Source organism: Chiroxiphia lanceolata, chromosome 4 (genome assembly GCF_009829145.1).
Source record: "Chiroxiphia lanceolata isolate bChiLan1 chromosome 4, bChiLan1.pri, whole genome shotgun sequence".
NCBI lineage: Eukaryota > Metazoa > Chordata > Aves > Passeriformes > Pipridae > Chiroxiphia > Chiroxiphia lanceolata.
The window spans coordinates 6,193,842-6,219,246 of NC_045640.1; the positions used below are offsets into that span (position 1 = coordinate 6,193,842).

General features: G+C 48.5%; 2 protein-coding genes across 4 annotated transcripts; one reads left to right on the forward strand and one right to left on the reverse strand.

Annotated features, from left to right (window-relative positions):
* Positions 1-3,082: 3,082 nt before the first annotated feature.
* Positions 3,083-13,185, reverse strand: THNSL2 (threonine synthase like 2). 3 transcript variants are annotated; one of them, XM_032686796.1, is made up of 10 exons: positions 13,180-13,185; positions 11,480-11,576; positions 10,677-10,901; positions 9,790-9,984; positions 9,371-9,523; positions 8,466-8,696; positions 7,487-7,635; positions 4,677-4,802; positions 3,673-3,812; positions 3,083-3,564 (listed from the first exon to the last, which is right to left on the reverse strand). In XM_032686796.1, exons 3-10 carry the CDS (start codon positions 10,897-10,899, stop codon positions 3,294-3,296), a joined length of 1,488 nt encoding a protein of 495 aa, XP_032542687.1. In that variant the 5' UTR covers positions 10,900-10,901; positions 11,480-11,576; positions 13,180-13,185; the 3' UTR covers positions 3,083-3,293. The 3 variants fall into 3 exon arrangements, with proteins under 3 accessions (XP_032542687.1, XP_032542686.1, XP_032542688.1); XM_032686795.1 differs by having other exon boundaries at positions 10,677-10,904; XM_032686797.1 differs by lacking the exon at positions 9,790-9,984 and having other exon boundaries at positions 10,677-10,904.
* Positions 13,186-21,458: 8,273 nt separating this feature from the next.
* FABP1 (fatty acid binding protein 1) lies at positions 21,459-24,783 on the forward strand. Its single transcript, XM_032686274.1, has 4 exons — positions 21,459-21,603; positions 22,619-22,791; positions 24,010-24,099; positions 24,662-24,783. Exons 1-4 carry the CDS (start codon positions 21,537-21,539, stop codon positions 24,710-24,712), a joined length of 381 nt encoding a protein of 126 aa, XP_032542165.1. The 5' UTR covers positions 21,459-21,536; the 3' UTR covers positions 24,713-24,783.
* Positions 24,784-25,405: the final 622 nt, after the last annotated feature.

Here is a 25,405-nt window from a genome sequence, read left to right on the forward strand (position 1 = left end):
CTTATCTTCATCCATCCATCTATCTTTCTATCTCAGCATTTACACTGGGCTCATCCCCACGTCTGAGCGCCTACTTGTCTTCATACCTGTCCATAAATTACATGGCACCCCCAGGGCCTTATAAATAATAATTCAACTCCCAAACCTTCAGAACACTGTTTTAAAGCATTGGCTTATAATTCACCACGTTGTGGACTCCTCCTCCTAGCTCATAAATGTGACACTGGAGCAGAGGGATGTGGCAGCCCAGTCAGTGGAGTAATTGCCTCCAAATCAGTTCCTTGGGTAGCAGGGGTGGGCTGGGTGGCCACAAGATGGAAGGTGGGGATGGACTTTGTGGCAAAGCACAGGGGAAGGCTGGACTGCTCTGCTCACGGGAAATAGCATCCTCACCTGCAGCCCGGGATTTTATATTCCTCTCAAGTTTGTTTCAACCAGTGCTGCAGTCAGCCAGTCATCCCATGTACCCCTTTAATGAATAGCACTCTTAATGGCCCTATTAATGACTGGAGTGATGAATCACAGCTTGGCTCTGCTGCTGAAGTCTCCGTGGGACCCAACACCAGGTGACAACTGCAAGCTTGGAGGCAGATGGCTTAAAGGGTAGACCCCATGAGTATCCAGACAGATCCCAAGACATTACTTTCTCCTCAAGATACATAGGAGTTAGGAACACATCCCAGCCACATCCCTCAGTGTGAAGGGTGTCCTGACCTCTGGGGGAACATGGGATTCCCACTGGTTCATGGGCATCACTGTCTCCTGGATCACATGTGTCAGATCTTGTGGTGAGGGACCTGAAATTGGAATTTTTGCTGAAGAAAAGTGTGGTCAGCTGATGTATGAGGTGAACTATTTGACAAGTCTGTCCTGGATTTGTGATCAGCTCTGGAAGGGGCAGAACTAATATATTGTTAACATTGGGAGCATGTCAGGCTGCCAGAGACTGCAGCCCCCCAGCAGTGTTGGGTGAGGAGAGACCACTTTTCTGCACGACTTTCCTCCCTCCATTTTCCGTCTTTCCAACAAACCAAGCTGATCTTCCCTCTCAGCCAGAGACCTGAGGATGAGCGAGCAGAGCCCCAAGCTCCTGTTCTGGGGACAGAGTGGGAGATCCCAGTGTGAGTGGCCACAGATGCCGTGGTCCCGAAGCAGGGTGGGACACAGCATGCCCACGGGGCCAGGTTCATTCCCATATCCCAGGCACTGGCCTGGCACGTGCGGCTGCACATTTCCCCCTGTGGGAGTGCAGCACCCCCTGCAAGCTGAGCTTGTCTGAGCTCCCTCTGCCTTGGCTCCAGGCATGGAACAGGCTTTTCCTGCTGTGCTTCTGGCCCAGAGATCGCAGAGAGAGTTTTTGTCGCGTCATTCCCCCCAAAAAATCTGACACCCCATAGGGGTATCCTCAAGGATGGTTGAGAATTAAACTCCTTTTCGCCCTTCCTGGGCACTGTCTGCAGTGGGGCCGGACCCTTTACCCATCCTACTGCTTCAGGGCATTGGGATGGGAGCATAGAATGTATTCATCAGGCTTTCTGCTTGCAAAACACACCAGGACCTTGGCAGGCTGTGAGTCCAGCCCCACTCACCCCATCCTTCCCTGTGTTCCCCAGTGAGGGGTCCGGGTCTGGCCCCTTGCCCTCCTGTCTCCTCCTCCTACTCCAGTCCTCACCAGACAGCTGGGTTTGCAACCTCTTGCTTGGATGTGGAATTTCAGGCCTCTCCCCTCTCACAGGGTGTCTTAAGGTATGATTAAGAGCTAAATTACAACTGGGCAGACGTCCCCAGCCGAGAGCCGCAAGATTGGGGGAGGCAGCTTTTAAAGGTGGTAGAGTCCACTGAGCATAACATCTGCATCAACCAGAGGGGATTGTGGGGGCTGAATGGGACCAGGAGGTTTCTCACTGGCACCCCCAGTGACATGCTGCACCACCCCCCCACCCCGTGCAAAGCCATCCTTCAGGGCAGGGTTATTTGTGAGGCTGAGGTTAAGCTGCTGCTTAAATAGCAGGTATTTTGCCGGTTTGGCTCTTAAAGAAGGGTGAATGATGGCCTTGTGAAGCATCATTCCTGGACCCCACCACCATTTTCCTCCCAGCTCCTTGATCCATGCAAGTTGAGCTGATAGCATTAAAAACATCCAAGTGCTGTGGTTTTTTGCATAATTTTCAACTAAGCTGTTTCCCTCACCCACGTTAATTTGGATGGGGTAGCCTCAGCCCCCATCCTGGAGAAGGCACAGGTCCCTCCTCTCCTGCAGGGTTTCAGTGGGATGGAAGAAGGTGGCACAGGGCCGGTTGTGCTGGAGGGAGCCAAGGAAAAGGCTTACTGGGTGCCAGCAAGGCAGCCCAGGCAAAGCTTCCCACTCTTCCCGCACATTCTGCAACATCCCAAGCTGAATCACTTCACAGAACTTACTTTTACCCTGTTAAATGCCACTAAACCTTCAAATTAATCCTCCCATTACAGGACTTCCTTTGATGTCAAAGGGGGAATTTTTTTTGATGGCAGAGGGGGATTTTTCCCCCCTGGTATAATTATTCCTATTTTTTTTCCCCTTTTTTAGGCACAAGAGATTCCTGCCAGATGCATGACTTGTGGAGGCAGCTCCCACACAAGGTATTTATATATTTATATGTATATGATGGGAACATGGTATTGAATGACCTGAAGTTTCAGGCAGAGGATAAGGGGAATTTCCCATTTCCTGCTCGTTACAGTGGAAGTTGCCTGGGAAGAGTCTGCAGCAGGACTAGGACCGAAAGCCATGAGATAAATAACTGCTTTCCAGTGCTGTAAGATAAGCATGTCCAGGGAAAACATCTGCTATTTAACACTATAATTGAGCAAGTTTCAATGCCTGGGAATGATCCCTGCCACTGCCTAAATTACAAGGATGGGTAAAATGGATAAGCTCCAGTCTTGCATGTGTTTCCCATTGAGCATCTTGGGTGTTACTGGGATCACTGGGCTGAACATCCCAGTACAGAGCCAGAATCACTGGATAATGCTCAAGAAGCAGTGAGTAGTGCTAAGGAATCTTTCTGTAATAGCCGGTAAAGATGGAACAGGCAGGTCAATCCAGAGTTTCAATCAGATTTTATGAATTATTAGGGCAAAGGGGATACAACTGCAGAGCTCTTTACTTAAAATGTTATGAAATAGTCCACATACTTCAATGGGGAAGTGCGTTCTTGCTAATATATCATTGTATGGAGGCTGCTCCCAGCATAACATGGGGTTTTCCTGGGAACAGAGAATGAGGGAGGCATTGGCCAGCTGTGCCCAGTACCTCAGGTCTGTGTGACTACCTGCGCCCTGATCCCACGCTGCCCGAGGGGTGCAAACTGACACCCCCCCTCTGCCTCCCACTGCTGTGCCACGGCTCCAATCCGCCCCCGGAGCACCTGTGCCCAGTCCTGTCCCCGCTCCAAGGGAGTGGACCTGGTCTCCATCGTTGTCAGGGCAGTGATTTCAGGGGGGATCTGGGGAACCAGGCCAGCTCGGAGCACGGCATCCTGAAATTTGGCTGCGGAGGCTGGAGCTAAGCAACACCGGGGAATGCTGCAAAGGGAAGAAAAGCAAGGAAATTTGGGATGTAAGCAAGCCCTGGGCTGGAGATACTGAAGGAACAAGGGGATAGTGATGCTCCAGTCCCCAACACTCCCTCACCTGTCTGCTTGAGAGTAGTGGTAGTGAGCAGCCACGGCAGAGTGGGGGCACAGCAGGTACCGGTTTTCCTCCCAGCAGCGCCGCATGGCTCCAACAATATCCTCGTCGGAGGCTGAGCAGGATCGTAGGGTCTCGGAAAGCTGTGGAAATCAGGGAGGTTTGTTCTGTACAGGGCATCAGCCACAAGCACTCAGCAAAGCAATTCAAAACAGGGAGGCTGGAGGACGGAGCTCCCCAAGGACTGAAGGAAGAGGGGTTGTTACAGCACTGCTGGAAACAACCATGGAGATGGAGTGTGAGCAAGGGGTTTCCATTCACAGGTGCTGCGAGCGTGGGTGGAAAGGAGCCAAGAATCAGCTCCTCAGCTCTTGGCTCCTATTCCCATGCTCTGAGGGACTTGTAAAACCCACCTCAGTGTAACAGCTCTTCTTGCTTTTAATAAAATCATTACTTAGTATTTATCTTGCTGCTTAAGCAGGAGTAGGCACCAAGCAAAGGATGCTTAGTGAGGGACAGTGAGTGGGAATTTGGATGGGAAGAGGCAGGGCTTTGCATCTGGCCCTCTCATAGTTCATATCTTCGGTTTTCTCTTGTATCTCTCTCTGTGTTGTGCTCCCATTTGCCATAAGAGTGAGGCTGAATTGCAGCACCCAAGTCACCAGACCCACTCCCAAACACTCAATTTGTGCCAGCATCTGCTGCATGATGCCTCGGTGCATGGACAAGGATGGAGTGGTTTCAGATCCTAACTAAATAATTATAGGCATTTATTAAATTAGTTTTGCAAAGAAGAAAAAGCCTTTTTAAAAAAAAAATAAATTTAAAAGCGGCTTTTAACACCTCAGTGCACACACATTGATATAAAACTTCTGTTCTGGCTCACACTTAAATTTTTGGTTGGAAGCTCTCCACTGTGATTTTTTTATTATGTAAATGAGTTGAAAGCGGTAGTTCTCCTTACATACACACACACATACATAGTGTTGTGTGTGTCAGGAACTGACCTTTCTGTGCAAATCCTCCGGCAGCTTTAGCCTTTTCGATGCACTGAATCGCTCCATCAGCATTTTTATCAGGCTGCTGTCAGAGCCTGAGAGCAGCCACAGGATCCTCTCCACATTGTAAGGCTCCTGGGAAAACAAAGCAATAGGTGAGCAGTGGAAATTCAAATATCCATCTCAGGGGAAGAGAACCTGTGTGGATTCTCTGATGTCTCCTTAGGGTTGAGGTCCTACTGCTGCGTTTTTCTTGGTGGCAGCTGGCGTGGGCTTTTTGTCTTCCCTTTGCTCACCTACATCCCAAGACAAATCTTTGGGAACACGATGTCTTTTGGACCTTTGACCTGTTTGACAGTGACCATCAGATTAAAACAGAAAATGCAGGGATGACTGATGAATCAACGGTGTGATCGCATCTGTACAATCACCGTGATGAACCCAGACTAATAACACACTGTGTACTGGAGAACCAGAAATATCCAGCTGTTTACTCAGTGTTGCAGATGCTGGGTGACTCACAGCGACACCCAGCTCCCTGCAGGGCTGGCTGATAATCTTTGTGAACTTATAGGGCACATATAGGGCTTGACTGGCCTGTATGGCTGCGTAGCAATCAGTGTTGCAACACTGCAGCAGAGCTCTGTGCAAGACCATAGAGGAGGGTCACAAACCAATTTCTCTTCTCCCTGTCTCATCCCTGCATGTTTACAAGCACTAAGAAACATTCATCCAGTGGTTTGGCTGAGACACCTTGTAGGGACAGACAGGACAAGGGACACCAACTCACAGAGTACCCATCACATTTCCTGGGTTCAAGTGATGGGTTTGAATGAACTCTTCACATCTTTCTGCCTGCGACCTTTTGTCACTCCATCTTGTTCTACCTTGGAGAGTCATCAGGTCCTACTCAGACTTTTATGTCCTTATCTGGGTGTCTTATGGCCCCAGTTCTGTCCTTCATCTTCCCACCATCACCTCCCAGAGCCTCTAATCTTCAGTCTAGTCTGGGTGTTGCCTGCCCTTTGCTTTAGGTTGTCCCCTGTTTTAGGCTGTCCTCTGCTTCCCAACCTGGCTGTCCTGAGAAGCTACATGTCAGTGTGCCCTGGACTTCAACAACCTGCTCCCAGAAGTTCCTCCAGCACCATGCTCCCAAGATCCCTTCTCCTGTCCTTCTTTCTGCTGCTCCCACATCCTTCACACACGCTTCCCCTTCACCCTCCATTCATGCCAGCCTTTTGGTTTCCACTACAGATTTCTGTGTCAACACCAGTCAGCTGAACTGGGCCAGGACACTGGTGCAAGTACTGGTCTTACCATCTAAGTAAGGCTTCTGCTTCTGTCCCAGGCCACCAGAACTGTCCAGGAGAACTTTGGGGCCAAATCTGGAGGACAGATCACACTGGGGACAAAGTTTTGGCATGTGGACACGAGCCGTGTGGTGCTTCCTGACCTCAGGGCCAGAGAACATCCCCTGGTTGTCTTTAGGTGCTGCAAAGACACAGGACCTGCTGTGATTCTCCTGGGACTGCTCCTTACAAGGCTCATCCACACCAGACTTCCTGCTTCACCTGCAACTCTTTAGGCAGCATCTAATGGGAAAATTTTCTCTGCTGTGCTTTAGGCTGCAGAAGAGGCAACCTAAAGTGGCTGTGCACTCTCCATCTTTAAAGGTTTCCAATACCCGAATGGAAAATCCCTGAGCAATCTGGTGTGACCTCAGGGCTGACCCTGCTTTAAACAGGCCCCAACTAGAGACCTCCTGAATTCCCCTCAAGAATGAATGGTTTCTTATGCTGTGGAAAAATTTGCATGGATGCTTCAGATGTGAGGTGAACAATGATGGCCCATGCAGGTGTGGAGAGGGATGTGTAGAGGGATACACCCATCCAGCTGCTCAGCAATCTCAGGATATCACCTTGCCTGACTGCCTGCTGCCATAATCCCAAAGGCTGGCACATGCTTGGGTACCTCAGCAGAGCAGTACTACTGAAGGGACATGGGTCCAGAGAGGATCCCAGATACCCCTGGATCTCTGAGGAGCTCCCCAAGTTCATGGCTTGGGAGGAAAGCCAAGTTGCAGATCACAGCCTGGTGACAAGGGCACAGGGACTTAGTGACTGCAGAGCACGGCAGCCCCTCCAGGCTCCCGGGTCCTCCCAAGGTGTTTGAACAGCTTTTGGAAAATCCAGGTAGCTTAAGGCCACAGAGACACAACACCAAGGGCTTCCCTCTTTGATCACTTGTTTGGAAGCAGATCCAATCCCTGGGGATCACAGGGTAGGGATGAAACAGGAGGTATTTGCTTCCAGGTGTTTGGTTTCTGTACCTCCACGACTTTTCTTTCTGAGGCCTTTGCCTGCCTGTTGAGACTTGCTTTGCTCTGAGCAAGCTGCAGACGGCCATAAACGAGGTATTTCTTCTGGACTTCCCTACCTTCTTCCTGGTCTCTCCTCTTGCTCTTGGCGGAGCCTTTCAGAAGCATCAACAAAACCCCTGAGACATGGTGGCATTTATAATTCTGTAGTTGTCACATGTTGTGAAAGTGTCCCTCTCTTGCTAACCTTGCACAGGACAAAACCCCAGAAACACAGCATTTAACAATGAAGATCACAAAGTCAAGCCCTGAAAAGTGAGGAGGAGGGTGTTTGATCTATCTCAGCTCAGCAGCCTGCAGCCTAAATGGTTAATAGGAGTCACACCTCCTAATGCATCACTAAGAGGCACTGCCAGTGGCAGAATTATGCAGGTAGATCAGAGTAAAAGCAAAAAAAATTCAATATTTGCTATTTCCCCGTTTTGGCCAATTCACTACATACCTGAATATCCATGGCTGATGCTAATGTAGCCTTCACACTCTCTACCACTGAGAAATCTCCATGTTGGACAGTCCTATGAATGATGTCATTGCTGTTCACCACGGCAACAACTCGAATTGGGAGACCCATTTTCTGGGCAATACAGCCAGCTGGGAAAAAACAGTGAAAAATAAATGTGTGCTTGGTGAAGAAACATCCAAAGGAAGTTTAGCAAAGGAGTCATTGTACAAATTGATTGAGCACCCAGCTCAGAAGCAAACACGAATGATATTCCCTGGTGGGCTCTGATTGGTGGAGCACCAGATTATAAAATCCAGGGATGCAATGCTCCACCTGCCATTGAACACTGACCTTTGGGCATTTCCACATTTGATGATGGATGGTTAGGGGACGAGAGGTCAGGCAGGTGCTGTGCAAGCAAGAGAGATGAAGATTTTGGGCTTGTTAATGCTGCCTCAGATGGGCAGCCTGGAAGAGCAGTGAATATATCAAATCCTTTGTTGCTGTCATAAGACAGTTCTATGCCTATTTTGGGACAGAGGCAATCAAGGGCTCTCATTTAGAAGGCCAGATTATGCAATTATGAGTGGTTCTCTTGACCACACGCTACCATGAAAACCAGAGTAGGACTAGGCAGGACTCCACACCTCTGTTAATGTCTCACTTAAGAAATCAGAGCCACAGTATTTTCCCTCTTTTCTTCATCAAACACATTCTGTCCTCTCCTAATGTTCCCATCCTCAAGATAGCTACAGTCATCATCAAAGGGTGGTTTGGCTTTTTCTACACCTTGTAAATCATCAGTGACACTTAAATTGAGTAATAAGCACACATGAGTAATAAAATAAAAGTGGTTCTGAAGAAATCCTACCAGAGAGTGGGTGTTTTAATAAATAGCAATACCCAGTATCTGTGAAGTGCTTTTGGTCTATAGATCACAGCATTGTCTCTCTTATCTAACCTATCTTTTTCCCTTTACCTGTGATATTTCCTCCTCCTCCTGTTGGCACAACAATTTCCACCACTGGCAACGGGGTGGTATCCAGGGATGGGGCACACTGAAAGTAAGCATAGAAGAAGTGAGCAATCTGCACCATAATCCTAGACCAGTTGACGGAATTCAAGCTCATCAAATTGTATTTTCTGGCAAAATCGTCATCAGTGAACAGTTCCTTGATGGGTTCATCGATTTCATCGCTGTTCCCATGAGCTGTCAAAAGGAGAAAGGAAAGATTAGATTTGCCAACAGTAGTGCATCAGGCACAAGGTATTTCTGCTCAGAAATAGGGGTTGGTCTCAAGCCCTGGGGTTTGCTGTGGCCCATCTGCCTCAGGGGCTGAGTGGCACCCTGTGGATGTCGGGTGGTTTCTGCAGACGTGGCACTCAGGGTTCCTGCTTATACCAAATATATATTTCCCAAATATGTATTTCCCCTTGTGAGATGCCAAGGTGAGACCTGGCTGAGCAGAAGAGTCCATGGGAACTCAAGCAGCTCAAGCACCCAGTGGGGATGCTGACCCATGGGGATGGCAAAGTGGTAGGGGATGGATCACACATGAAGGTGAGAAGACAGAGGGCAGAGGTGACTCCAAATCCTTTTAGTGTCAAGAAATGGTGCTGAACTCAGTGTAGCCAAACACCACCCGCCTGCATGGAGGCAGCTCTGATCTGTGGCCAGGAGACAAAGACGCCTTGAACCACTTGGTCACCAAACTGGGGATGTCGTCTCCTTTTAGCAAGATGTCTGGGCATGGTGATGGCAATGACCCGGCTGGCTACAGCTGCTAAAGCTGCAAATCCCACTGAGCATCTCCCTCACACTTTAAGGGTCATGGTTTTGACACAGCAGGGCCGTAGAGTGGACAGTCCAACAGCAGTGCCAACCAGCAAAAACGTGGACATTGTCTTCAATGACGGTGGTCATCTGAAGTTCCTGTATCTGGGTGCAGAGCCCCTTGGGCAGCAGAACAAAGATGTCCATGTTCTTCTGCCCTCTCACACTCTCGATAGCCGAGCTCCCTGTGTCCCCTGATGTCCCTGTTTCAAAGTAAGGAAGCACCAAGAAAAGAAAAAAAATGATGCATCAGTCAAACCTGCATTGCTGCACTTCAAGGAAAGACACAGAGATGCACCATGAGATGTTTTTGACTGGATAAGCCACCCTGGCATTACCTGGAGATCACTCACCAGCCACCCATAAGGCAATATCACTCTGGGGCATCTGTGGGGAAGGCTGTGGGATAGTAGCTCTCAAGGTAAAGGCCTGCCCAGAAATGTTACCCCCAACAAAGAGACATACTCACCCACCAGAATAGTGATGTGCTTCTGCTTTTTCTCCAAGAAATATTGCAAAAACTGCCCTGTGCAGGACAAGGACAGATCCTTAAACGCAAAAGTAACCCCGTGCCACAGCTCCAAAACATTCAGCCCATCTTTCAGCCTGGATAAATGGACAACATCCTTGTGCCTGAATCTGCTGAAGGCCCTGTCGATCAGGTCTAGAGGGAAAATGGTTAAAGAAGCTGTTAGATTGTTTTTCTGACCCATGGCTTCCTGCACCTGTGTTCTTCATGCTCCTGGTACCTTTCTGCACAACCAAAGACTCTCAGTTGTTGGAGCAGTGACAGACATCCAACAAGTTATTAGTAGTTACTAGGAATAAACCAGCCCAGCTTCATGGTGTTTGATAACTCTATGCCAAGTAACCCCGGGGGATACTCTACACAATCAGAGAAAACTGTGCTAAAATATAAAATACAGGAAACTTGAGTTTTATCACTATGTGCCGTTGAGACAGAGGTTGCAGCTGCCCTCTGGTGGAGGTGACAGCTCTTAAATGTTGTAAAACATTAAAAATGTGCTCTCGAGGAGAGCATGGAGCAGCAGGAAGCCCTAGAGGGAGGGCAAGTCTGGAGCCCAGCAGAGCAGCCGGGCGACCCAGCAGCGAGCAGGGTCACAGCATCAGCCATCACTACTGAAGTCACCAGAATGCCTATTTGCACACAGGGAACATCTTTTCCTGCAAGGCGACAGAGGAGATCAGGGTACAGAAAAAAAGCAGGCAATAGTGCAGCAGGCTCCGTCCTCTGGGGGCCACGAGAGGGTGGGGTGTAGGCAGGCAGGTGCATCTGAACACCCTAAAATCCTCGCGCACATCCCCGCGAGCAGCTCCCTGTGTCACTGCGCTCACCACTGAGTGTGTTCCGTGGGACCAGGTCGGCTGGGATGAAGAGGGAGCACAGCTCCTTGACCAGCCCACGGTAGCAGAGGCTGCTCCAGCGCCGCAGGGTGTCCCTGTCCAGCGAGGGGATGTTCTGGGGCATGAACAGGCCCCCGTCGGGCGCGTAGCCGGAGAAGAGGGCTCCCTCGAAGTCAACGGCCCTCGTGCCGCCCCGTGTGCTGATGTACTCCATGGCTGCTGGGGAGGGACTGCTGTCACTGCCAGGGACCCAGAGCAGCCCCCTCAACTCTCTCAAAAATTTCCCCTATGGACATACAGAGCTCCTCAGGGAACAAACCACCTCCTCTCAGAAAAAGTCACAGGGAGCTGGAGCAGCGGGGGCCAGTGAGGGGCATGCGGCATTTTGCAGGGGATGGAAAGACCGTCTGGGATTTATGCCAAGGTGGCTGGAGCCTCCTCATCTCATTTTCCCTTCACCCTTCCCACCCTGCCCCGGAGACACTTCCCGCCTTAGGAAAATCTCTGACGGTGCAGAAGCCGCTGCACAAGCACGTCATGTCCCTTGTGGGCTGTTTGCCAAAGCTGCAGCTTTTTTTTTTTTTTTTTTTTTTTTTTTAAAAAGGAAATAACTATGTTTTTAGAGCAGGCTGATTCTGTTCAAAGGGGTTAAACTAAGGACAGGCTTTGACTCAGTGCAGGAAGGGCTGAGCTAAATCCTCCGTGTTCACGCAAATCCGACCGAGCAGCCACCGGCGCTGCTGGAAGAGGCCATTTCCCACCCAGATCCCGTGAACTCCCATGACTGTTCCCACCTCGGGCACCTGAGTCAATCCTCCGGCCCCTCGGCACGGGATGGGCGGCAGGAGAGTGAACAAACAACCTGCTGCCACCGCTTACAGCCCGGTCGCCCTTTGCACTTGTGCTCACGGAAAACTTGTCCCCGTTGCAACATGACGATGTTCCCTGCGGAGCAGCCAGCAGAGACAGCCTCCCTGCACCGAGCCTGGGAATGGGAGTATGCTGCAGCTCGGGAGAAATCTAATTAAATATTAGGAGAGTGCTTTTAACATGAGGGTGATCAAGCACAGGACAACAGAGGGCTTGTTGTCTCCAGTATAACCCCAGCTGAGGAAACACATTGATCTGATGTAACTGTGAGCTTGGATTTCAATTTGAGATTGAACCTGCTTAAAGCAGGTTTTGGGTCAGAAACATCTTTGCAACAAAGATTAGTCTGTAACTCAGCTGTGCAAAGGCAAGTGTTCAGCCTCCTAACAGCCCTGTCCCACTGATGGGGAAACTGAGGCACAGAAAGGAGAGGGGACATGTGCGGGACTGTGCAAAAAGAAACCAGTTCTCCTTTGCAGGGAATGGCTGTGCATCCCTTTTCTACTTTTTATTTTAATATAAGTGTTTTTTGAAGAGAAGTGTTGACACAAGACCAGTGGCTGCACAAACCCAGGATGCAGCTCAATGTGTGCTGCTGGAGCTTGAGTGGGGACTTCAGTTCAGGCAGAAGGTGCAGAGGTACAAGGGATGGCTGATAACAGCCTGCCATGACCCAGAGAGCTCATGTCTGCAGCAGGGAACACATTGCCTGCCAAAACACTGGAGTCTGACACATTACACTGCCTCTCTTAACTCTGGGGAGTAAGTGGAGCCACGAGAAAAGTTTCCAGAAGAGGGTGGTCCAGTCCTTGCCCTGAGCACTGACATAGAAACAGGCTTTCTACACCCAGCATTCCAAAGGGCTGCTTCTGCAAGCTCCTCAGCAGGAGGCAGAAGCAAAACTTCAGGCTGTGGGCAAAGTTGCTCCTGATGGTGTTGTGCAGAGCAGGAAGCAAACAGAAGCTTTTTAATAATTTATCTGAGCTCACACAGTGGGCAGAGCAGAGCAAATCTCTAGGAAATCAGCTAGGCAGGGAGCTACTTATCTATAATTATATACATTATATCACCCAACCAGTCCATATCTCTCCACCATTAGGAGACCTCTGTGCTCAACATTCCTCATGACATTGCAAAAATGAAACCTGCTGTGACCTCCCTGTACCCGCAGACACCATGTCCTCATGCCACACTGGCATGCTGTGGGATGCTGACCTTGCAATGGGGGTCTGTGCCCATCCCAGATGTGCATCCAGGTCCTTTCAGAAGGTGCTAGAAAAAAACAGGTAGGGGGCTGGACCTTGTTCATCAGGGATGGCTCAAGTTTAAATTGATGGTTAAACCCCCCCAGCATCATCCCTGAAGTCATCAAAAGTTCCCAAGGTCATCTGGCCATCTGATGTCTCCAGACCAGAGCCTCAGCTCCTCATCATGCTCCAGCGGTAGCTGACACAAAAACCTGCAAGTAGCACCTCTGGAAAAAAACCAGTGAAATAGTGGAAATAAAGGAAATATTAAAAGCTGCAGGATACAGGTTTTGTCTCCTCTACTCTGACCTCTCCCCTCTCCCACAACAGTGCGCCAAGGTGAATTTAGGATTTTCCTTCCTTGCCCACACAGAGACAGAGCACACTTCGAGCTCAGCTCAGATTTAGGCTAGAACAAGGAAAGAATCAAATCCATAGGAAAAACTGCACAATCTGATAGTTCTTATTTCCAGTGCAATAATTTAACATCACCAATGTGCGTCTGATCATCTCTGCAAGGGTCACCCAGCACATTTCAATGAGACCTCACCTACTCCCACCACCATGCGACATTATGCCCCAGGGCATTTACTTACCATATGTCTAGTTCTTCTAATGTGTGTTTTAGCACAGCTAAAGAGACGACTGCACTGATTCAGTTAATTTTTTTTTTCCAAGTGAAGAGTTTACAATGAGATTGATGATCCCTTCAGCATTACATCCCTCTGAGATGCATGAACCCTGCAAAAAATGGGTTATACCAGGATACCTGCTGTCTGCATTTGCAGCAGGGCTGTTGCCACAAGCCTGTCTATGCCCTGGGCCTATCAGCAGTGATAACCCTCACTAACAGGGTCAGTGGTTCATGCTGGGATGCAGGGACTGCTGATGTGGCAGCCACAGGTGAACACAGAGGAAGTGTCTGGGACGCTCACTGGGATGACGGTAGCATTTAGTGGGAGGGCTTTTTCCACGCTCAGCCCTGAAATTTTCATGCATTCAGGTTTAGAGTGGCATTTCATTTTAGATGGAGCTCTGAGCAACCTGGTCTAGTGAAAGGTAGTTGCAACAAGATGATCTTTAAGTTTGCTCCAACCCGGGCCATTCTATGATTCTATGATTCATTCTATGATTCTTTAATACTATTTTGAACTTTAAAAGAAAGGAGGAGAAGAGGGTGCCCGTGCACACCAGCCTGTCAGGACTCATCTACCGCAGCAACAGATCAAGGGCTGGAAAAATGTAACAGCCTTTAATTAACCCGGTCTTACTCAGTGCCTCCATATTCCTGCTGGTATTAGCACTCCCACTTTGGACCTTGTCTGTTCCTGAGCAGTTCATGCTCTTTGGACTCATATGTCAGGAATTAGCTGTATTTGCAAACCCCAGCTAAGGCTGCTGTCAGACTTTTCCAACCTTTCCTTTTGTAGTGCATTGGTTTTCATCCCTCCAGACAGAATTTTCTCAGCCTCTTCACTTTCCAAAAGCATGATGAGGACTGAGGAAGCAGAAGGGCACATATAACAGCAAGGAGACAATTTTTTTCCTGCACAAATTCCCATAAAATTTCAGGTCTCAGGCCCAAGTGTTGCAGCACTCAAAGACAAGCACGGCAACACTCTCAGCTTCGTGTTTGCTGAGCTGCTTTTCCGTCCTCTCCAGCAATGGGCCCCCCTACATGTCCCAAGCACAAGCAGCGCTTTGGGTTGGGGTGCCCTGTCCATTCCCCACGCGGAGCATCCCCAGGAGCTCTCAGGAACACGGGCTGTACCGGTGAATCCCATGTCACTAGATGGCGACAATGCCTTGTGTCCACGGAGGAGATGCAGAACTGCTGCCTCCCGAGTCTTTCCCTGCTCCCCCACCCAGCCTTTCCCACCCTCCCACACCTGCCTCCACCTTTCGGGCCACGGACATCCAGCAATCCCAAAAACAGCTGGGAAACATCTCCCCAAAGAGCCCTATTTTGGAACTGAAGAAGAGGAGGCAAGGGAGAAGTTCTGGGGCAGGAGGTCAGGCTACGAAGCTGAGAGGCCTGAGCCAACAGAATGGCTTTTATCACCCTCCTTTCAGCAGGATCTCTCCTACCCCCAGGGAGACATTCAGAAAGAGGCACATAGAAAGGACCCCACCTTTCAAGTAGGTCCAGAATGCACCAATTTTTATAAAAAATCATCTCATAACCCTGAGCAACACAAAAATCTCCCCATATCTCCCAGTCCTGCCTCTGCCCACAAGCTGTTTGGGGCCTGAAAACCACACACAAATAAAAGCCTTCGGACCTATAAGTAACCCAGGCAACACCAGGCAGGTTCAGTAAGGGGGTGATCAGGATATCTGGGGTTTTGCAATGCCATTTACTACCCCATACAGAGTACATCCCAGTGGAAAGTGCATTATGTTGGCTGAGAAAAATATATAAGCTCATTACGGGGACTTCTTGAAGAAGTTAAATGTCCCGTGCTCTCTCAGGCACCGAAGTGTGAACTTTCACACAGAAAACAGGGAGATTCTAGATTTAAAAAAAAAAAAAAAGGGGGTTGGCAGAAATCAAACTATTTCAGTTCTGCCTCTTTCAGGAGCAGACTCACACGTTGGTCAGCTTTGGAGATCCATGGCACTCCATGAGAAGGGGAGCTAAGGAGGTTTGCAGAGTGTCTGCAGCTGCACAGGCAAATGCACACCCAGAATCATTTGTTTGAGCCTCATGTCAAGGAGATATAAGGCAGAAATGCTCAACTGTAGATGAATTAAAGTGTTCAAAGCTGCGCCTGATATAAATTGTCAGCATTTCAGCTGCCATGAAGCAGAACTGCCACGTGGGTCACCTCCTCTCATTACCAATGTAAACATAGAGACTTTTCCACGTCTGCCTCTGGTGATTTTGCAGGGCAAGGAGCTGCCAGCACGGCAGCCCTTTCCCCACAGATAGGTGCAACTCTTTCCTCGAAGGGAGGTGTTTCACAACCAGCTCAAGGACATCTGTATTGTGCCTTGGATCTTGTAGACCAAAGTGTAGGAGCCACTCATAAAGACAGAGCAGAAAGGGAGCACAGGGAATTGTGCAGTGCTGGCTCCCGTGGTGGGGTATTGGAGACGCTGTTACCTGGAAAAGGTTGTGCAATCTGATCCTACTATACCAAGGTTTACAATATACCCCTGTGCCTAATTTTATCTCAAAATCTGCTGTCCCATAGGATATGGGCTCTGTGACAGCCCTCTAGGGACTTGACAGAAGAGATGCTGTGGAGGCAGAGCAGTCACAGCATGTTTGTTTTATCAGGTTCTCCAGATGACTTTGGGAAAGTCAGGCAGTCTCTGTGTGCTCTGTAATATGAAAAATGGGGATATCTATGCTCAGGGCAGCACTTTGATTACAGCAAACATGACAGGACAAAGCGGGACATGGACAGTGGCAATCCTGGGCTTTGTCCACAGCTCTGGTCTTGCTGGCACTGTGGCTGTTTCCCATGGAGCATCTCTATGGTCCTGAACCTGGTGAAAACTCAGGTGTTCTCAGATCCCACATAACCTTTCTGCCCTCCTCACTGCAGTGTCCTGCCTCAGCGCTAACCCTCTGGCTGGTGCATCACTCTTTGTGTTGTTGCTTTCCCCAGCCAAGGAACACCATCTGCTAGGGAAAGTCTTGGGGGTTATTGCTTGAACTTTCCTTTATTTTATGTATAAACTGTGGTTATATATTTGCCTCAGAGAGAGACAGGAACAGGTTCCTCCTCGTGCCTGTATGGGCCTGAGAAGCTCTCCTTGACTAATTAGCTGCAACCCCCTGTGAGCAGCATTAACTGAGCCACTGAGCTCAACAAATCAGGATGAAGGAGAGCACAGGCCAGCTGGAGAGGTGAGCACTGGCCCACGGCAACAGCCAGGTGTCCCTCCAGGACTGGAATTCATCTGACCACTGGAGGCTGCTGTCCTTTCCATCCTGATATCCCAGTCTCCTGCACTTGTGCGGACGAAGATTTACTTATCCCCACCATGTCTCAGAGGCTCTTCATGAGCCTGGATCACATGGGGACATCTGCACTGCAAATGTGGTGGGATGAGATGAATCATCTGCATTGGCTAAAGGTTCACTGGCTCTGCCTTAGGGGACCTTCCTCACTCAAGAACATTAACTGCTAACGATGGCTCCATTTATTTCCCAACATTTTCTTTCCTTGCCCTAACACAAACAAGCTCCATAAGTAAAGAGCACCATTTTCAGTCCTTATACTCTGACTCCGTGAGCTGGACAGTGGGATGGAGGACAGTCTCATCCCACCAAAGTCCAAGCTCCAAGCCTCTGAGGGCATACATGGCCTCTGAGGGCATAAGCAGAGGGGTCTATATGCCAGGAGAGAGGCTGTGGCACTACGCCACAGACGTTTGAGGGTAGAGAGTGGGAGGTGAGTGACTCAGCCAGCAGCTTTATTCCTACTCTAAGGCAAGACCCCAGCAGCAAAAACAAGGTCTTTGGTAAGCTCTGCTCCCCAGGTGATCATAGGCAAGCAAAGCTAAGGCTGTGATAGGTCTCATGCTATCACTGGTAGACCTCCTGTACCTTTGGAGATGCAATACTAACCCTTTGCTCCCTTTGGTCCCTTTGTAATAAGATGACAAGGGCTGAGGGCTGCCCTTCGCTGAATATCAGCGTCGATGGAAAGGTTTATCAAGCAGCAGTTCTCTACAATCTACCGCTTTTGTCAGTCTTATCAGGGCTCTGATAGTGGCATATCTAATCTAAACCAATACAAACTGGCGCTTGCATGTCTGCAGCTTGGAAGTTACAGCTCGGAGGCAGGAGTCTCCAGGAGACTGCCAAGGCTGTTTTTAAAAGAGAAAAATCTAGGAAAGGTGCTGTATTTCATCTCAGTGCTGTCTTGGTAATGCAGCACAAGGAAAACTTGGTGGAAACCAACAGCAACAAAGAGCTCACAGCAGCAGTGGCATCTTTTCCCATCCCACCCAACCTTTCAAAGCAGTGCAGCCATGTGGCCTGCCAAAGAAACCTTTGTTCCTCAAGGTTTAAAATAATCAGATCAAAGATGTGACAACTGGGCAGCAGACCAAGTTCCCAGGTTCAAGGGCAGCAGAAACAGGGATTACCTAGGCAATACTATAGGTTGAGACAGAGGGAAGCCCACCTGGGGATCTATACTGGCAAGCTTGTGACCAAGCTTCCAAAAAAAATGGCTTTTGGGGTGTCCAGCTGGACCTGCACTAGAAAAATCCAGGACTGAATCAACAAAAGCCCCAGCTTGTAGCCTTTCACATTTGGACCAAGAAAATACTAGTGAAGAACCCAGCCCCAGCTTCCCAAAGAACTGAGGGGAAACCAAAGGCTTTACGAAGGCTGGGGACTCACTGGTGGGATAGACAAGAGGAGCAAGAGAGGTGACAGAGTCGAGGTACACAAAGACATTCTCAGACCTCCACAAGGCTGCCAGCTGAGCAAAGTGCCTGTCCCCACACAGTGCTTTGGCTGTAAAGTCATTTTCATAGTTCAGATCTTAAGTAAGTGTTTAGTTCAAACTGGAGGAAGCAGAGGGAGATTTTTCCTGTAGGACCCCTAAAACTCAAAATCCAGTTTCCCAGCATAATGTCCAAATCATCAAGAAGCAGTGCACATAAGAGGGTGGTTTCCCACTGCCTTGGAAGACACTGGATGAATGGGAGCCAAGATGAGGAATCCCAGGAAGGGTTGGGGGAAGGTGATAAAAGGATGCAACTACTCCAAGGGCAGCTACAGAGGCGACAGAGCCGAGCTCTTCTTGATGTTATAACATGAGGCACTGGCCACAAATTGTACCTTGGGAGGTTTGGGTTGAGCACCTCTGCTTCAAGAGGTGGATGTTGCAGGCCCAGGGTGAGTACCCAGAGAGGCAACGGAGGTGGGTTTTGAGATTTGGCCCAAACCACAGGTGATCCACTGGTGATATTCTTGCTTTAAGCAGGAGGTTGAACCAGAGACCTTCAAAGGTCCTTCCCAATGGGCATTTCTCTGGTTCATCACCTTGGGATGCAGAGCATTTGGGTGTCTAAATCGGAGTTGAGACGTTCTGCACGTCCATATCTTTGATTCAGGTGCAAAAAGCAGAAATCAGACACCTGTGTCCATTTTTCTGACAAGCTTCTAAGATCTATGCTTTATTTCCAAAGCAACTTAAACATAGAAGTACCTGCTGGCTTCCCCCAACATATAGCTTCCTCAGTAATTTTTGAAAATGATCCATGCATTTTCCCTTTCTACAAACCAGGCTTAGGTTTTAGGGTATGGATTTAGTTTAATCAAATTATCACATACTTGGCCTTGTGTTAATGCAAATCAGGGGCATTTTCTTGGCCCTGGAAAGTTAAAGTGATATCATATTTTAAAAGACCCCATATTCTGGTGGGGAGATGTACAAGTATTCTGAACTTTGCTATTGAGATTAAGTTTATCTCACCTGCCGTTTGCTCAGCAGGCCTGGCTAGATAATAATTACCTTGGCCAGATTTCATTCAATATGCATTCTTCTTTTTTTATAATAACTTCTGCATTTCTTTGTTAAAAGAAATAAAAGAACCCAAGTCCAACAGAACACAAAGAGGTTTTTTTTTGATCAGTGATCAAAAATCTGTGGGTTGCATTTCCAAACTTTCCAGCAGTGATCATAGTTCACATTTATCCAATACACCAAGTCTAGGAGCATAATTGTGTTACAGGTATCTACAGTAAGTAGAAGAGGAGAGGATACCTGCAGAAAACAATATGGGTCCCAAATGGGGCAAATTCTCTCATGAGTTGTCCATTTCTCTGAACTACTCAAACAATTTCTGCCCAATTAGCAAGAGAGTCCTGGACAATCATATTCCCCTTTCAACATTTGATGGGCAACATCCAGACCTCAGGAGCTTGGCCTGAGAACTCTGCAGTTTTTTCAAGTCTGAATCTCTCTCCCCATCATGCAGAGAGAGGGGACCTGAATTGCCTGGAGGAGCAGCCAGAGGTCTAAGGCACGAATGTATAGGAGGCACACATGTGCTTCCAGGTGGCCCATCACAGGAGGCAGGGAGATGCCAGCTCCAGCTTCTGCCAGGATGTGGCCAGAAAGCTCAGTCACCACTGTCACCATAGAGGAGACACTAAAAAGGGACGTGTGTCAGCGCAGCCCCGTGTGACACTGGGGTATTCACCTGGGCAGGGAAAAAAGTGAAAGGCAATTCCTAAGGTGACGTCATTCCCAAGGGGATAAAAGGGAAAAAAGCCAAAAAAAGCTGTTTGGAGAAATTGCTGAATCAACGCACCTGCCATGAGTGCTCTCTGAATCAGCCTGGCCCCCTCCATGGTGCACAGGGATGACATCTCCTACAGATTCCTCCCCCCAGACAACTTCATCCACCGCCCACCCCACCGGCTGAGCTTTTCCTCCTCCTGCCTTGTCCAGCAGACAATGCCTATACTAATTAACCAAAGCCGAGGCTGATCTGGCCTGGGCAGTGTCACTGAGCACCACTGCAGCACAGAGAGGCCAAGATGAGCCGGCAGGAGCAGGACAGGCAGCTGCAGAAGGCTCTGACAACATCTCCAAATTGCAAGGAGACAGGTCTTTTACATTCTTATACATGACTTCACTTCAGAAAAGGACAAAGGTGCTGTGAGAAGGCAAAATGGAAGAATTGCGAAGAGAAGGCATGTGAGTGAAAAGGGGGAAAATCCCTGGGCTGACTTTGGGAGGGAGAAGGAATTCATTGGGGCAGAGGATGAAACAGGAGCAAGAAGCTGAGCCTGGGAGTCCAGACCCAGAGAATGGATGCTCAGATGCCATGCAGCAATCAGGGATGCTCAGGCAAAGGGACTGGGCTGGAAGAGGAGCCCAACTCTGATTCCCACTTTGGAGGGAGGAATGTGGCTCAGGTTGGAGGCTACCACTGGACCTACTTCTGACGTGGCATTTGGGAGAAATGCAGCTTTGAGGGCCACAACACTCCTTCAGTGCAGGAGTGACTGTGGCTCCTCTGGGGAAAGGAGAGGAAAGGGTGTTTTAGCCCTGGTAGATCACTAATGGCACCGGTATGTCTATCCATACAAAACCCCTTTCTTGGAGGCAGGGCCATAGTGATGGAGCCTGAATTAAACTGCAGTCTTCAGATGGGCCCATGCAAGCCCAGGAATTGATTTTGAGTTGTGTTTTTTCTTACGGGACAATGATGGTTTTGTTACTACTGATGTATCTGAGGTCTGTGTCTGTGAATCTGTGAGCAAGGCTGTCAGTGTGCAGCCGCTCTTCATGCCCGTGCTAAAGACCCTGTGTGCACACACCAGCAAGCAGAAACCCCCCTGGAGTCAGTTCCAGGGAACACACAATCCTTCACCACTTTCTCCTCCTCCAGGTATGTGCTTCCATACTGCAAGCTCTTTAGATGATTTGGCTCGTTCCTCTGATAGTTAATCTCTTTGCACAATTATAATTTTTTTTTATCATTTGTTTATCGATGCCACATCACAACCTCCATAAAATTGATTTTATGGGATTTTCCCTGCCCCAACACTGTAAATTGTGGTCCGTAAAATGTAGAGCAGTTTATCACTGACCATTGCCCAGTTTTATGTTAATGTTTGAACATGACCATAAAACAATTACATCATCTCACCTCTGGCCAACTTTTCAGGCAAAAGGACCATATAAAACCAGGTTCTGCTTGCAAGCAAGGCACCTTCTCTTGTGTTGGGAACACAGAGAGCCTTTCCACCATGAGCTTCACTGGAAAATATGAACTCCAGTCCCAGGAAAACTTTGAGCCCTTTATGAAAGCCCTCGGTAAGTGCCTGCATGTGCTATGTGCTGCTTTGCCTCTACAGATCCCACTAATTTTTGGGAGCCAACTATGCTTATGTGCTGATGACATAGACTGAAATCTCTCAGATTTCCTATTTCTGTCTGTCATTTTGAAGCTGTTGGGGTTTTTAAATGTATGTGTGTGGGCATGTGATATCAAAATAGAAGAGGAAGCATCTCCCTGGCTGGGGGCTGGATATCAAGAGATGACGGGTGAAATTTTATGGCCTGCAAGAAAACAATCCTGACAGGCTCTGCAGCCACTGGCCAAGTGCTGCACACACATGACAAACCAGCAGGACCTCGGTGGCTTAGGGGGACTGCACATCTGCTCCATCAGGCTGTGAAATTTGAGGGCAAGCAGGACATGGCTCAACTCCTGTGCTGCTGCTCGGCAATGCTGCAAAGCCCCAAATTCAATCATTGATCAGAAGAATAGCAGGGGTTGTTTAAATGCTTAATGATGAATGAGGCTAGAGAGATTTCCATCAAGGGAATGTGCTCCTGTGGGGATTCAGGAGGACTTGGCACTGTTTCTGCACAGTTATGTGTCAGGGGGGCTCTACCTGCCAGATCAGCTTCAGTTTTTGGGAGAAGATTTTAGTTAACTGGTTCTGAGGAACAGTGAATCTCATAAAAAAACCACTTTGTTCCTTCTTTCTACCTTGATTTATTCCATTTTTTCTTGCCTTTCAGTGACAAAAAGAAAGCAGGATTTTTTTCTTAGTCAGGGAGGTACCTATTGTGCTGCCAGCCAGGTCAGTGAGACAAGGAATATGTCTAGTTCCCACACAAAATCCAAGATGACAGTATTATTCTTCCTCCCCAGCAGACTTAGGGATATGTAGCTCTTGGGGAAGCATCATCATTTAAAGTTTTTTCCACGCTGCAATAGAAATTTCCCAGCTGTAGGTCCCCAAATCCTGCTCCATTCATTCATTCAGCAGCAAACCACGTTGGCTCCATGGTTCACCTAATGTCTCTTGTTCCTGGGCAGGGCTTCCTGATGACCAGATCCAGAAGGGCAAGGACATCAAGAGCACCACAGAAATTGTGCAGAATGGGAAAAAGTTCAAGGTCACCACGACCACTGGCTCCAAAGTGCTGACAAATGAGTTCACCATTGGGGAGGAGACTGAGATGGAGCTGCCTACAGGAGAGAAAACAAAGGTGAGTGATCAGCCACTCCTCTGCCAGGGCTGTATAGGCACAGTGACATTAACTTTCCCTTCCAGCCATTCCCTCCACATTTGAGCAAAGGGACTGAGGTGTTAAAGCACTTCTGTGCTTCTTGCATTTGTAAAGCTATTTTAATACCTGGTCTGGAAAACACTGGAAGCCAGTGTTTTAATATCCCATTTGGAAAAAGAGGATAGAGATGCTTTGGTAATTTTTTCTGACAGCAAAAGTTCTGAAAGATTTGAGGTGGAAGGGATTGACTTTTTGTCATATTGCAGCACAAAACATACCTCCACCTTCTTTTTATTGACTCAAAGGTAGTGCAGGAAGGTCAGACAATGAATCATAAACCAATAAATCTCTCCTTTAAAGCCCTAGTAGCTGTTAACTTCTCTGCTACCCTTTTCCACTGCTTCTGTTTACACTGGGTGAGATGATTTGGCAAGGTGAGGAGTTATCACCCTTGAAACTGGGTCAGCTCCCGTTCCTGGACGTTAGTTTCTAATGGTTCAGAAAATGTCAAGGCAGCACCACTGGCAAATATTGCCTCTCACCTCTACCTCAGGAGAAGATGATATTTCAAGGACTTTTTAAAGAGGGATGTTCACCAAAAAAATGCCCCGGTGAATCAGGCTCTGGAACTGTACTGGCTATATCATGATTTCCAGCATCATTGAAGTCCCTTTGGCGTAAAGCAGGGGGAAATAGCTGTTAGAAGAGTGTTATCCTCCACAAATAAGCAGCTCAAGGACAGATGAACACATCTTATAGCTGGGCAAGACAGATAAACAGAGCTGGTCTTTGCTGGGTTATTTATTTGAGTGATTTCAGTGATCAGTGATAGCTGCCCCGGGGTGCTGGTGCTGTCTGTAGCCTTTTAAGATGTGCAGCATCTGAGGGGCAGAGACTCAGCAGATGTGCCTGTCCCTTGGAGATCTTTCCAGCTGTGACTGAGTTTCTGAAAGCTCCTTTAATAGTTTCCCACCTTGATTGAGACTTCCCTCAGGCCCCATGCTCTCACCCAGCTCCAGTCACCTCACCCCAAAGGAGGTTTCTGCAGCAGTGTTCAATAGGTGGGTAGGTGGAGAGGAGATGACATGGCATGCCCTGGCCCAGCCCAGGTGGCTCTGCAGTCCTCTCCTACTACAAAATGCAGGGGTTGAGGTGGCCTCCAGCAATAACCTGAATGCCTCTGTGTCCTCCTACCAGGCTACTGTGCAGCTGGAGGGTAACAAACTGATCACAAACATGAAAGGGATGAAATCCATCACCGAGCTCAATGGAGACACCATCACTCATGTAAGTATGGAAAGGCAATGGCTGGGGTAACAGTGCTTAGAAGTGCATCCAGGGTTTGGCTCTAGAAAGCTACAGAGATGCTGGGGACCTTGGGGAGGTGCTGGAGAAGAGCATGTGCCTGCATGCAGGCTCTGCAGCGAGGCACTGAGGGCAGATTCTCATTAGAGTCTGACCCAGAAAGTATTTATAAGACCCGAGTTTAGGCACTGCTGGTCAAGGTTTCAGGTAATGAGGGCATGTTCTCACCCATCCAGAGGTAAAGGTGTGTGTCTGGGCTTGGCACCCTTAAAGAAGAGAGACACAGCAAACTGATCCCAGCTGGGAGATGCCAGGTTAACCCTACCTGCTTTGGGGTATTCATGAAGAAATCCAAAGCTTTAAAAATTCAGTTTATAGGAGATAGAGTGGGGATCAGTCCTGTTTTGATTTGCAAGACCAGATCCTTTCTATGTATGAGTTTGGAGCTAAGCACCATGATGATCCTTATGGGTCTCTTCCAACTTGGGATATCCTATGATTCTACAAATCCATAAAAAGCTAACACTCTCCATTTGTTTTTCAGACGGTGGCGTTGGGTGACCTCACCTACAAGAGAATCAGCAAGAGAGTCTAGAAACCTTGCACGTACCAATCATTTTACTGTGTAAAATGCATCCATTAAAATAAAATTTTTATGAAAAACTTCTTCATTGTCATCAGTCTCTTCACTGCTACTATAAAGAGACTCTAACCTCTAAAATTCATGCAAGCACTGGTAGAAATTGGGCAACAGGCTGAGCTAAGGCTGTGCCAATGTTGTGGGATGGAGTTGAGCCAGGGTACAGGCTCAGAGCCATTGAGTGATCCTCTGAGTTGTGCCCCATGCTGATGAGTGCTCTTCCAGCTCCTTCCTGGGGACAGGTGCCAGCATCCTGCTGGGAATGTCCCAGTGGGTCCTGCACCCACGGCTGCCCTGGCTGGGTGGATGCAGGAGCAGGAAAAGGGCTCTGTTCCCTTTCCTTACAAGCACGGCCGAAGTGATCACAAGGTGACCATCAGGGCCAAATGATGAGTGCTTTAGGTGGACTCAAGGAAATGTCAGTGATTCTGCTTGGAAAGCTGCCTTGGAGAAGCAACCAACATGGGAGCAGTTTGTGTGTGTACCAACTGCCATCTACATCCTCACCCCTCTGCAGTAGGATCCAGCCCTACAGGCTCTGGCCATGCCATCTCCTCCCCAACCCTTCTGATTTAGGAGGGCCCTAAACTGTCTTCAGGTGTCCAGTGTGTGTTTCACCCCAAACTGTACCCAATAAATTGGGTTGAA